This window comes from Pelodiscus sinensis, chromosome 23, assembly GCF_049634645.1.
Source record: "Pelodiscus sinensis isolate JC-2024 chromosome 23, ASM4963464v1, whole genome shotgun sequence".
In the NCBI taxonomy this organism is placed as follows: Eukaryota; Metazoa; Chordata; order Testudines; family Trionychidae; genus Pelodiscus; species Pelodiscus sinensis.
In genome coordinates this window covers 10,788,004-10,801,133 of record NC_134733.1, presented here as the reverse complement: position 1 = coordinate 10,801,133, position 13,130 = coordinate 10,788,004, and the positions used below count along the sequence as shown (strand labels likewise).

At 51.3% G+C, this 13,130-nt stretch overlaps 1 protein-coding gene across 3 annotated transcripts in view; it reads left to right on the top strand.

Annotated features, from left to right (window-relative positions):
- The window catches only part of VWA5B1 (von Willebrand factor A domain containing 5B1), a 75,244-nt gene that overhangs the window by 17,025 nt on the left and 45,089 nt on the right, over positions 1-13,130 (top strand). For all 3 annotated transcript variants that reach the window (XM_075906395.1, XM_075906394.1, XM_075906393.1), the window contains exons 4-9: positions 625-811; positions 3,978-4,127; positions 4,582-4,801; positions 5,863-6,005; positions 6,635-6,766; positions 7,208-7,332. In XM_075906395.1, the coding sequence (XP_075762510.1) occupies positions 673-811; positions 3,978-4,127; positions 4,582-4,801; positions 5,863-6,005; positions 6,635-6,766; positions 7,208-7,332 (909 nt within the window). In that variant the 5' untranslated portion in view covers positions 625-672. The remainder of the gene's footprint in view (positions 1-624; positions 812-3,977; positions 4,128-4,581; positions 4,802-5,862; positions 6,006-6,634; positions 6,767-7,207; positions 7,333-13,130) is intronic.

The following is a 13,130-nucleotide window of genomic DNA, read 5'->3' as shown; positions in this document are numbered from 1 at the left end:
CTTTCCCATCATGGTGGGAATGTTTTACTCATCTCCATGCCATGGGCCTGCCCGGGTAGTTCACCTTCACCAATGAGGAAATGAATTCCTCATGATCAAGTGGAAACAAATTTGTTCTCTAGCTCACAAGCCTATAGAAGGGGCTGAGGCATCAGCATTAAATCCAGGATCACCTTTTACTGACAGTTACCCCTAGAAACCCCATTAGAAAAGGCAACTTGACAGGTGCAGGTCAGGCTAGAAGGTCCCATGGGTGCACCCATCCCGCTTGGTGCTGCTGTGGCCCATCCTCACAGTGCCAAGGGAAGAGAGGGAGTTAGGAATCAGTGGAGGGTGTGGCCTTGATTGCCGTCTTCAGTTCCGAGGCCTTTTCAGTTCCACCTTTTGCTGTCAACTCTGTACAGGTCCCTGGAGGAAGGTCCTGCTGGAGAAGCTGCACGCTGGCTGCTGGGCCGGTCACGTGTCTGCACTGCAGAGGGCGGGAGGCCCATAACAGGCCCTGCAAGGGGCCGTATCGGAGCTGTCGCTCTGCTAAGTGCCCGTGCAAGTCTGAGGCGCTGGGCATGTGTTGGGCTCCAGTGGTCACGGCTCCTTCAGGGTTCTGACATCTTCTCCCCTCTCCAGTCTGCTGCAGGGTCTGACGCCCAGGCTACCCCAGAGCCTGTCCGCAGAATGCCGGGGCTCATTAACCGGGCGAGCAGCTCTCCCCTCCCACTCACAGCCTCCGAGGTCACCTCTTGCGTCAGCGGCTATGCCTTTGGGATGACGGCCTCCCTGACCTACGGCAACCCGGAGACCCATCCCTTTGAAGGTGAGGCTCGGTTCCCTGGTGTGCTGGCAGCAGCGATGGAATCAATGCTGGTATTAATGACATCCTCTGAGTCCGGCTCAGCAGCCTCCTCTTATGGACAGGGAACAACACTTGCTATTGGTGCAATTGGAGGGCCAGATTCTCTCCTGAGATGAGAACCACTCAGCGTGGCAGGGGGCATTGGGGAGCCAGTTACCGCCACCTGATTCTCCAGATACGGCAGCTTCAGCTCCTGCCTCAGCTCTAGCATATGTTAGAGCAGCCTAAGGGCTCTTCTGTTGTACAGCTGCCGGCAACGTACCCTAAGGGACCCTGCCCCAACTGAGACTTTGAAAAGTAAAGTGGCACACCAGTCCCCGTTCTGATGTGTGCAAAGTGTACAAAGAATGCTTGGGGTAGATGCTGAGCTCTCCTCCACTGTCAGACAGCTGCTTGGCAGGGGAATCAGATTCTGGCCTCTTTGAACAGAAAAGTTGCTGGAGCTGTGAGAGGATCAGGCCGCTAGTGCTTCCTAGAATCATACACTCATAGACTCATAGGCTACGTCTCCACTGGCATGATTTTCCGAAAATGCTTTTAACGGAAAACTTTTCCACTAAAAGCATTTTTGCAAAAGCACGTCTAGATTGGCAGGATGCTTTTCCGCAAAAGCACTTTTTGCGGAAAAGCGTCTGTGGCCAATCTAGACGCAGTTTTCCGCAAGAAAGCCCCGATCGCCATTTTCGCCATCGGGGCTTTTTTGCGGAAAACAGTACTGTCCTGTCTGCACGGGCCCTTTTGCGCAAAAGTCTTTCGGAAAAAGACTTTTGCCCGAATGGGAGCAGCATAGTATTTCCAGAAAAGCACTGACCATCTTACATGAGATCGTCAGTGCTTTTCCGGAAATTCAAGCAGCCAGTGTAGACAGCTGGCAAGTTTTTCCGCAAAAGCAGATGATTGTGCGGAAAAACTTGCCAGTCTAGACACAGCCATAGGGTTGGAAGAGACCTCAGGAGGTCATTGACTCCAACCCCCTGCAGGACCAATCCCAACTAACTCATCCCAACCAGGACTTTGTCAAGCCAGGACTTAAAACGTCAAGGGATGGAGATTCCACCACCACCTAGAGAACCCATTCCACGGTTTCATCACCCTCCCAGTGAAATAGTTTTTCCTGTTATCCAACCTAGACCTCCCTCACTGTTACTTGAGACCATTGCTCCTTGTCCTGCCATCTGTTACCCCTGAGAACAGCCTCTCTCCATCCTCTTTGGAACCTCCCTTCAAGTGGTTGAAGGCTGCATATCCTTTTCCACTTTTCTTCCGACAGAGGCTTTTCCGACATGGGCCCAAATGTCAGGAAAAAACCCTCTTTCGGAACATCCCTTCTTCCTCATAGAACGAGGTTTACAGGAATGCTGAAAAAAACACATCTGCGTTTCTGAATTTTTTTTCGGAAAGCAGACACTTGGATGCAACAGAGCTTTTCCGGTATCCCAGAAAAGCTCTGTAGTGTAGACATGGCCTTCTAGTCATTGCTAAACCTGCCTCTGTGAGATCAGCTCTCCAGGGCACTCTTGGTTCTAGGTTCCAAGGACCAAAAGGCCTCCAAATTCCTGGAGCTATTTAGAGGTTCCGATTCACTGTGACTTAGTAACCCAAGTCCTGGGGAACTGGAGACTGCCTGGGTGTACACGGGGCTGGCCAAGCTTCAGATGTGTCCTGGTGTTTTTATGGCCATATATAATATTCACACCTTTACAACAGAGTGAGCAATAAGAATAATCTAATCACGTGTGCCAAGATGCTCAGGAGTGATATTTTGTGCCATGTGGCATCATTAATCATGTGGCTACTTAATCCCTCGTTTCAGTGTGTGATCACGCCCCCATCTAACTGTCCAGCATTGAGAAGAAGAACCTGCTGGTTATTCATCCTTAAGAGTTGGTTCTTTAGTTCAAGTGGTAGGTGCTTTGGTGCTGAAGATCTAGTGACCAAGCCAGAGAGGGATCTAGGGGTCATAGTGAACCACATGCTAAATGTGAGTCAGCAGTGTGACACTGTTGCAAAAAAAGCAAACGCGATCCTGGGATGCAACAACAGGAGTGTTGTGAGCAAGACACAAGGAGTCATTCTTCTGCTCTACTCTGCACTGATTAGGCCTCAATTGGAGTGGTGTGTCCAATTCTGGGCACCACATTTTAGGAAAGATGTGGAGAAATTGGGGAAGGTCCAGAGAAGAGCGACAAAAATGATTAAAGCTCTAGAAAACATGAGCTGTGAGGGAGGACTGAAAGACTTGGGCTTGTTTTGTCTGGAAAGAGCAGACTGAGAGGGGACATGATAGCAGCTTTCAAGTACCTAAAAGAGCGTTATAAAGAGGAGGGAGAAAAATGATTCTCCTTAGGACAAGAAGCAATGGACTTAAATTGTAGCAAAGGAAGATTAGGTTGGACATTAGGAAAATCTTCCTAACTGTTAGGGTAAGTTAAGGACTGGAATAAATGGCCTCGGGAGGTTGTGGAATCTCCATCACTGGAGACATTCAAAAGCAGGTTAGATAGACATCTGTCAGGGATTATCAAGATGATGCTTGGTCCTGCCGTGAGGGCAGGGGACTGGATTTGATGACCTCTCAAGGTCCCTTCCAGTTCTATGAATCTATGTGGCAAGACGGGGATGGAGCAGAGTTAAACTCTTTCTGAGGCATCAAGCGTTGTCAAGTGTGATAGGCCCCATTTCGCAGGATCTTGACACACGTGCCCAATAGCCAGTTCAAGAAGAACTGTGGAAGCCAATGGAATGACTCACGTGCTTCAAGTTAGGCATTGCTCAAGTTAGAAGGGCCTTTAGGCTGCTCTAACATATGCTAAGGCTGGGGCAGAGTCTGGAGCTGCCGTGTCTTGGGAATCAAGTGGCTGTAACTGTTGAATCAGGGCCTATCAAATCCGAGGTAGTATGAGAAGCCTGACATTTCTGTGCACATCTTAAACCTCTAGATTCTTGGAGGAAAGTCCACCAGGGGTTGTATCCTTAGGGTGTACTTCTGGGGCGAGGCTGCATTAACGTTGGAGGCATGCAGGTTTGGATCCCTGGAACCATGGACCACACACCGATGTACAGAGAGGGAGTTCTCCTCCTGGGGGTGTCACCTGACGGCTGTTCTAAGAGCCTCGCCTTTTGGCAGGTCTCTTTGTCTACCCGCTGGATGAGTACACCACCGTGGTTGGGTTCGAAGCCGTTGTTTCCAGGCAGGCTGTGACAGTGCAGATCAAAGACAAAGCCAAACTAGATGACTGTTACTGCCTCCCCAATGGACGAGCTCAGGATGGAAGCGGTAAGGAGACCCCGGTGATTTTAATGGCAGGGGAGGAGGAATCCCAGTGGGGCTGCCGGTTGTACATGCTCGCGACATGGTGTCCGGAGCACTCATACAGACCAGAAGTGGCTTTGGTCACTTCGGGGACAGGAGAACCGATGGCATGCAGTTACCCTCAGCTTCTGGAAGAGCCAGCACATGAATCTTGAAAGATTCCTTAACTTCAGTGGGCTTTGGATCAGGCCTTCCTGAGTCACAAAGCACTTCTCCCGCTACTCAGCCCAGAGCAGGCTGCCTGCGGAAGCCCTTCTAATGCACTTGACAGCCCTGGGATGTTGCTGTGGGCTGTCTAGTATTTGATTCACCAGTGCCAGGGGCTGGTGCAGAAGGGGGGAGACCTGGACAGGGACAGGGAGAGGGACAGGGACAGGAGTAGGCTCTCCAGCATCTCCCATGTGACCTCTCTGTGCAGGAAGGATCGGGCTGGACGAGGATTTGGAGCGAATCGTTTTCGTGGCTAACCTGGGTGTGATCCCTCCGCTGGAAAGCGTGTCTGTCTTCCTCAGCACCTCATCGGAGCTGCAGACGCTCCCGAGCGGTGCCGTGAGGGTCCTTCTGCCAGCCGTGTGCGTCCCCAAGGTGCCCCAGTGCAGCGGGGAAAGCACCAGCCTCTCTGGACACCTGCTCCGAGTGTAAGGGGGAGCAAGGGGCTGATTTTGGGGAGGGGCTCAGGCGCCGGGGCGAGGAGGGCCAGAGAGATGCCCCCTATCCCTCTAGCAGCTTTCTTTCCCCCACTCCAATTTATAACTACAAGGGGCAGAATGACTGTGGGTTGGGCTTGAATTGCTCTGAACTTATTAGGAGTTGAAGGTCAGGCCACATGCCCTTCGAATGGTTCTATAAAAACCCATTTCCCCTAGACCAGCGGCCCCCTTCATTTCTCATCAGCAGCCTGCGTTGTGAGGGGGTTGTCTGGTACACCCGCGGCTCCCCACTTCTACCCTTTGCTACCCTCTTGTGCCCCTGGCCATCCCTAGTGCCACGCCCTGGCATAGCTGCCAATCTGTAGCCATCTCCCTGTCCATCGCTCCTTTCTCAGCTTCCCTTTTCCTTCTCCCTTTGATCTGCCTTGTTCTCTTGCTTTGTGCCCCTCACCGGAGCGTAAGAACGGCCAGACTGGGTCAGACCACAGGTCCATCTAACCCAGTGTCCGATCTTCCCACAGTGGCCAATGCCAGGGTCCCCAGAGGGAATGAACTGAAACATGGAATCATCAAGTGCTCCCTCCCCTGTCACCCATTCCCAGCTTCTGACAAACAGGCTAGGGACACCATTCCTACCCATCCTGGCTAATAGCCATTGATGGACCTGTCCTCAATGAATTTATCTAGCTCTTTTTGGAACCCTGTTAAAGTCCTGGCCTTCTCAACATCCTCTGGCAAGGAGTTCCACAGGTTGACTGTGTGATGTGTGAAGAAGTACTTCATTTTGTTTGTTTTAAACCTGCTACCTCAGTGCAGTGCATCCCAGACCAGAGCTCACTCTGCACACTGCTAGGGACAAGTCCAAGGGGCTGAGACGCATGAACTCCTCGGGCTGAGCTAGGAGAGACACTAAGGCTGGTAGGCTGTTGTCTAGACCCACAGCCCAGCAAAAATGGACCGCTGGCTGCCTAAGGAGCTGCTGTGGGAGGCCATGGCTCACACGTCCAGGGTTTGCAGCTTTGACTTGGTGTCATGTCCCCAACATCCAGAGACCGACACTCCTGTGTAGCAGGGAGCCCGGATCCCGCTCCCAAGTTCTGTCTGGCCCAGCTGTTGGAGAGCGAAGCGACCAACCCCACTGAATATGAGTTCAGCTTCCACCTGGAGATCCGGGGGCCGTGTCTCCTTGCAGGTGAGACCACCGGGGCTGGCCCTGGGAACCCAGCCCACTGGAGAAGCACCTTTCACCACTGAACAAGGCGGAGCCAGTCTGAGTGTGTTAACCCTGCCACGGTGCCAGTGGTTGGGCTGGCAGCTCAATGCTGATGAGTGGGTGATACCCTCTCCCTTACAGCACTGATGGTCTACGGCTGCAAATGAGGCGTCAGCACACTGTGCTGTCCTGGGGTAATAAATTAATGGAGATTGCCTATCTCCTAGAACTGGAAGGGATGTTGAAAGGTCATCAAGTCCGCTCCCCTGCTTTTACAGCAGGACCAAGTACCATCCCTGACAAATTTTTGCCCCAAATGGCCTCCACAAGGATTGAACTCACAACCATGGGTTTAACAGGCCAATGCCCAAACCACTGAGCTATCCCTCCTCCCTTGGAGGGTACCTTGGGCCCCTGGGGTACAGACAGGAATCCAGGCACATTGGCCTGCACAACTCTGTTCTCAACTTTCCTGGTGCCTTGTCTCTGCGCCCCCTCCCCTCTTAACTCTCTCTTTTCCCCCTCTGAGCTCCAGCTCCCCCTCCCCCCAAATCCCCACTTCCCAAACCGCTTCTCACACCAGTGTCCCGTCCCTCTTTCCTGCACAGGAGTCGAAAGCCCGACACACCAGATCCGAGCGGATGCCGACCCCTCCGCCCGCTCCGCAAAGAGCATCATGATCACGTTAGCCAACAAACACACTTTCGACCGACCAGTGGAAATATTAATCCATCCGAGCGGTAGGTGGCCTGCACTTTCTGTCCGCCATTCGCCCCCTCCCGCCTGTTCCGGGAACCAGTTGCCATTAGCTCTGTCTTTGCGCTTTGGAGGTAAATGCCTCTTTCATGAGGTAAACATTGAGCCACTGATGTGAACAAAAGCTCTGAACTTACCGGGATGTACCCATTGCTGTCTCATCACCCCCAGGCACTAACTCAAATGCTGCAGCCTCCCAATTTGGGCCACTCTCATAGAGCTAGAAGGGACCTTGTGAAGTTCTCAAGTCCAGTCCCCTACCCTAACGGCAAGACCAAGTACCATCCCTGACAGATTTGCCCCAAATGGCCTCCTCAAGGTTTAGCAGAGCCATGCTCAAACCATTGAGCTATCCCTCCTGCCGCTACAGCACCTGCCAACCAGAAGTCTAAGGCTGTTCTCTTCTTCTTCCTCTGAACTCTCAGAGCCCCATATGCCTCATGTCTTGATGGAAGAGGGTGACATGACCCCTGCGGAGTACGAGCAACACCTGAAGGGGAGAAATGATTTCATTAAAGGGACTAAGAAGGACCCCAGCCCTGAGAAAAAGGTGAGACGGAAAAAGAGTTGGCCGGGGACTGAGGTTTTACCCAGGACTGGAGAGGACCTGGCCAGTGGAGTTAGAAGAGGCAGCAGCAACATGGGATTCCTCTGGGAACTACCGTGGAGCTCTGGTTACATATGTGTGTACCGTTCACCCCATCGCATACCACATGGGGCCAGTAATCTGCCAGAGTTAGCCCAGGTGATCAGTGCCTGGGTCTGAGTGCCCAGGGTAGCCTAGCCCAGGTGTGTGCATCTCCCCGGCACAGCCCTAGCCAAATGATTGTGTGCTTGCTGTTTCTGCACTCACAAGCAGTGTCGGGAGTAGAGCCCATGGTGCTTTGTGCTGAGATGCACTAGGGTGCATCCAGTCAATTGCGGGAAAGTTTGCCCTTTGGCAGGGTGGAGGTGGGGGACTGTGGGAAGGCACCGGAGGGCTTGCAGGACCAAAGCCAGTCTTAAGGGTGGGCTGCAACCTCCCGAATCCTCCCCCAGGTTTCCCTGGTTACTCCCCAACCCTTTTTTTTTGTTTGACAAATTTTCCCCACCTTTTTTTTGTTTTTTTGCTTGACACATTTTTGTCTAGAATTTTTTTTTAAACCATCTGGTAACTCTACGGGCAAGCCGGGCAGTTGCCCGGGGCTGCCAATTGGTTAGGACCGGCCTTGCTTGGGACCCAAATCATTTTACTTGTGTTGCTGCAAAGGGGGTGGCTTCCAGCCAGAGTTAAGGCAGAACCTGGGTCAGTGAGGAGCAACCAAGGCCAGCTCAGTGGGCAGCAAGATTGTCATGACCAAGACGGTCTCCCGGGACAGGGTAGATTTGCTCACTTGAGTACCTAGAATGTGTGGGGGTCCCGACTGAACCGTAGTGGTACTGTGGCTGGATGCAGAGGGAACGCACGGCTCTCACGGCCCATGTTGTGTGTAATCAGCATGCCCCTCCCTTCATGTGCCCTTGCTTTAAGTGTGTATCACTTTAGTAATATTGGCAGGAAAAAAACGACGTGGATGAAAACCAGCAGAATCTGGCAACCCTGCACATGGGCAACGGTAACAAAATATCTCATGGGCCACACAGAGAACCCCAATGGGCTGCAGGTTGCCCACCCCGACCTAGGTTCCAATTCTTCCCCTTTACCCCTGAAATTAGCCAGGCGTTAAACCCGGCAGAAGGTTTTTGTGAGTGGCCAGTTGAGAGGTTTGGGGTGAAACCCAGGCAAGAGCCTAGTTTAACTCTGTTGTGAAGATATGTCCTATTAGGCTTATGGCTGATGAAAGGGGGTGGTGGGATTTGTAGCACTCCTGAATAAATGAACAGGGGGTGAAACTCAGTCATAGAATGAGCGTTAGTAATAGTATAGTATTATAGTATCATATTACATATTACATTTAGTGTTATATTATTATAGTATTAATTCCATTGCTTGCAATAATTAGCCTAACAATTTGCTTATAATGCCAAGCGCCTTAGATTGCTAAATATTCACAGTCTCTGCATAGGTGGTGGGTTCCAGGGCAGGCGTCTGCAGATTGAGTGACAGCATGCACTGTCTCTCATTGAAGTGAAGTGTCTCTTCAATGCACTTCCTTGTTTTGCATGCACCGGGTTGGCACGTTGACAGCCATGCCCGCGGAGTTTGGAAGTAGGGGTTCTCTGTGCTTCTGAAAATCAGGCCCAAGGTGCCTCACGTCAGATTCTTAACCCTGAGTCAACCAAAATCAGTGGCCACTTTTGAAAATTGCAGCCCAAGGTCACACTGTCAGCAGTGGCCATGTTACCTATGCTAGCTCCTGGCCCCACGTCTCCTGTCAGGCTGTCACAACGACAGTTTCCTGAGCGGCTGATGTGCTTGCTTTAAGTGTGTGTCACTTTAGTAGAATCGGTAGGAAAAAATGACATGGATGAAAACCAGCAGAATCTGGCAACCCTGCACATGAGCAACGGTAACAAAATGTCTCGTGAGCCACATAGAGAACCCCAATGGGCTGCAGGTTGACCACCCCGATCTAGGTTCCAAATCCCCCCTTTTACCTCTGAAATTAGTCAGGAGTTAAACCCGGCAGAAGGTTTTTGTGAGTGGCCAGTGGAGAGATTTGGGGTAAAACCCAGGCAAGAGCCGAGGTCTAGACAGTATTTGGTCCTGCCATGGGGGCAAGGGACTGGACTCGATGACCTCTCGAGGTCCCTTCCAGTCCTAGTGTTCTATGACTGTTCATTACATGGAAGCCGTGTTGACAATTTTCTCGGGGTTCTTTTCTTTCCTTTGCAATTAGATGCAATGATTAGAGCCTCATCTGTCTTAGCCGCAGGGTTCTCCTGCAATTCCATTCTGAGTATGGCAGGTGGAAGGATTTGAACCTCCCACGTTCCTGCTCAGATGCCTGCCTGATTATATTGTGTCTTTCTCCTGTCAAATGATCTGGTGGGTGTCTGACTCCAAAGTCATTTTCCAGGGAAAACCCCACCTGTATGCCTGGGGGGAATGAGGAGTGACCGCCCTGGGAAGGGAGCCGCTCACAATGGATGGTGCCAGGGCTGCACAGGGCTTTCCATCCCCTGTATACCCGACTAACAGAGCAGCCACTGAGTGGGGTATCCTGGGTAGATTACAAGCTAGAATTGCGGCTCCTGAGAGCTTGACACTGAGCACCTCTTCACTTAAATGAATTAACATGGACACTTCAGCAGTAAATGGTAATTAATTCCCCTTCGTCATTTTGTTATGCAAATGTTGGAATGCTCAGAAGCTAGCAGGATTATGTGGGCAGCTATGCTCTGGAATCCACGGGCAGCTGACAAGATCTTTATTGCAATTGGATAATGGGGAAGGGAGTGGGGAGACACCGGATGGATGAAATACCATCCCCAGCTGAGGCAGGGCAGTTCTGACTGAGGATACATCTACATTGCGGGATCTGAGTCAGGCTCAAGCCTTAACCCCTCTTCTGTCTACATACAAATCTCTCAGACTTGGGCTCAGATGTAGGATCCTATGACTCTGCAAGGGTCAAAGTGGGTTCAAGTGCTACTGGTTTGCAGTGGAGATGCAGTCCCTCCTCTGGGATCAGTTCCCTGGAGCCCAGCAAAAGTATCCCATAATTCAGTGGGACAGCTTCCTTTGTCCTCTTCTCTCCCACGAATTGCCAGTCGGCTCCATGGAAATAGAAGTTCTAGTACAGCAGCTCAGCGTTTCACCCTTCCATTTTATTCTGACCTCTGAGCTGCAGACACCCGTCGAAGAACTTTCGTCATGTGCAAAGGATCCCCACCAGAAAGCCTTCACCAAGGTCATTGGAGCCCGGCTCCCGATTTCCTCTAGTCTCTGGAGTGAGGCCAGCAAAACAACTGATTTTAGTCAAAGTACCAGCAATGATCATTCACCCCCACAAATGGCGAAGAAGCAGCGGGGCTGGAAATTTACCGGATCGGCAACCAGCGCAGGGAATGGATTAAGTGGCTCAAGACAGAGCACCTGAAAGCCACGGTCCCAAAACTGCACCTCTGACAACTTGCTGATGCCGTGTCGGTTTTGTGATCGAGTGCTGGGGACTGTGTTGAGCACCAACACTGCTGGTGGTGCATGATGAGCTGATCAGCTGGGACGGCGCCCTGCAAGCCCCAGAAGTGATGGGAGTCGGCAGCAGGTGCCAAATGAGGCCAATGCAGTGACTCTCCTGAGAGGCTTTGCCCCGGGAGCAGCTGCAGCATATCCTGGGGCTGTTCCCGGTGGAGCTTTGCGATGCCCAACCCAGAGGAGCGCCCGCCGTGGGATTGGCAGCACGAACGGGAGAGAAACTGCCCCTGTGCCTCGTGGGCGTCTGACTCCATGTTCAAGTTTACTACCATAGGACTGGGAGGGATTTCCCCTCTGTGAGCCAATGCAAAAGACATGGAGTAGCAGCACGCATCCCCTAAGGGTGCATTGTGTGCCAGCGCCCTGGCATCCTTCCCTTCCTGCCCCCACCTGCTACATGGAGTCAAAACCGGAGCTTGGGAAATGCAGCCGGTAAAACAAGCATGTAGCAGTGACGTTACTGGGACAGCGTACACCCATTTCTGCTGGCTCATTCTGGTTTGTCACAATCAGGACCTTCTGTTGCCTTCCCTGGATGCTTGCTGCTCGTCCCCAACCCCTGATGTGACGAGCCACAGGAAGAGAGAGAACTATATTGGCGGTGAGGTTTGAGTCTCTTCCATTCCCGTGAAATGTTCTCCAGGCAGTCCCTGGGGGGTCTGAATCCAGTCGACATTTGCCAAGCGGACGGGGGACAGCAGCAGAGGTCTGTGTGTTGGCATGCAGTCCTAACAGGATGCATTAGAAGTTATGGGGCGGCACTATGATGCCGGTTGATTCCCTTATGAATTTGGTGCCAAACCAGGGTGCGGAATAGCTGCAAACTTTTCCCAGAGCTGGAACTCCAGAGAAGCAGTGCCAGTTCAGGGAAGGGAACGTTTTTCAGGGCCACCATGATAGCTCATCATCCTTTTCCACTCGTAGCTATGCAGCTTGGTCACCATGTGTTTGAATAAATCAGTGGCAAACACTCTTAGGATACATCTACACAGCAGTGTTAAGGTGTGTCTACACGGCTCCCATGCCTCCAAACAGAGTGCTATTCCAAAACGTCCCGTACTCCTCGTGGAACAAGGTTTACAGGGACGTCAGAATAGTGAGCCCATTATACTTCGAAAGCCTCTGTGTGCAGACCAAGCTGAAGTGCGGCTGAGTAAGGAGAGAGATCAGCAGTCTGTGGAGACCCAGATAAAAAAGAAGGGATGGTAATGAAGTTGTAGAGGGCTCTGGGAATGGAAGCCGCCGGGCTGTATAAAATCCGACCCATTGTTCAGGCAGCAGGTTTGTAAACTTCCCATGAAATCAGAGGGAATCAGAAGCATTGAATTCATTTCCTTGTTTAGAAAAGTTGTTTACTTAAGAACATGCTTCAGTACTGCAGAGATAGGCCAAGGGGCCAGACACTCCGCTAGCAGAAATCGGCTTTGCTCCGGAAGTAGGTGGAGCTCTGCGGATTAAGGCCAACTGTTGGCTTTTTGTCCTACTGGGGTTCAGCAACTGGCGCAATGGGGTGCTAGTCACGACTGGGGCTCCTGGGCATGATAGTCTGCCAATAAATAATCATCATGCATATAACAAAGGGGAGGCCAATACTGCCCTGGGAGCTCTTTTTCTTAAGTACGATGTTATTAATGTTTTGAAACGAAGATTGATATGTATGATAAAACGAAACACAATGCAAAAAGCCAATAGGTCTGATGAGTAGTAAAGAAACTATCTATTGTGCAGATTTCTGTTGCAATGATGCCTAGAGTGGTAGGCCAGGTATTTAACTTATCTGATAAAATATGATAAAAAGAACAGGTAATAAAAACAGATTCAGCAGAAAATACCAGAGTCCGGCCATTGTGTCCCCTTTAGATGGGGAACAAAGCTGGAGGCTGTGGTGAGTTCTGTGTCTAGCTTGGCCATGTAATCACTGCATGACCTCAAGCAAGTCACTTAATGGCTCTGTGGCTCAGTTTCCCCATATGCAAAATGCAAATGCTAAGAATACTTACCAACTTTGTACAGACAGGCTTCATTGATAAAGTGTTTGGCGATTCTCTGCAGTAAGGTGAACATAAGAACAGCCAGACTGGGTCAGTCCATCTAGCCCAGTACCCTGTCTGAAAACAGTGGCCAATACCAGATGCCTCAGAGGGAGGGGACACAATCTATAATCCTCACATGATCCCTCTCCTGTCATCCATTTCCAGACAGACAGTGGCTAGGGACACCATTTCTAC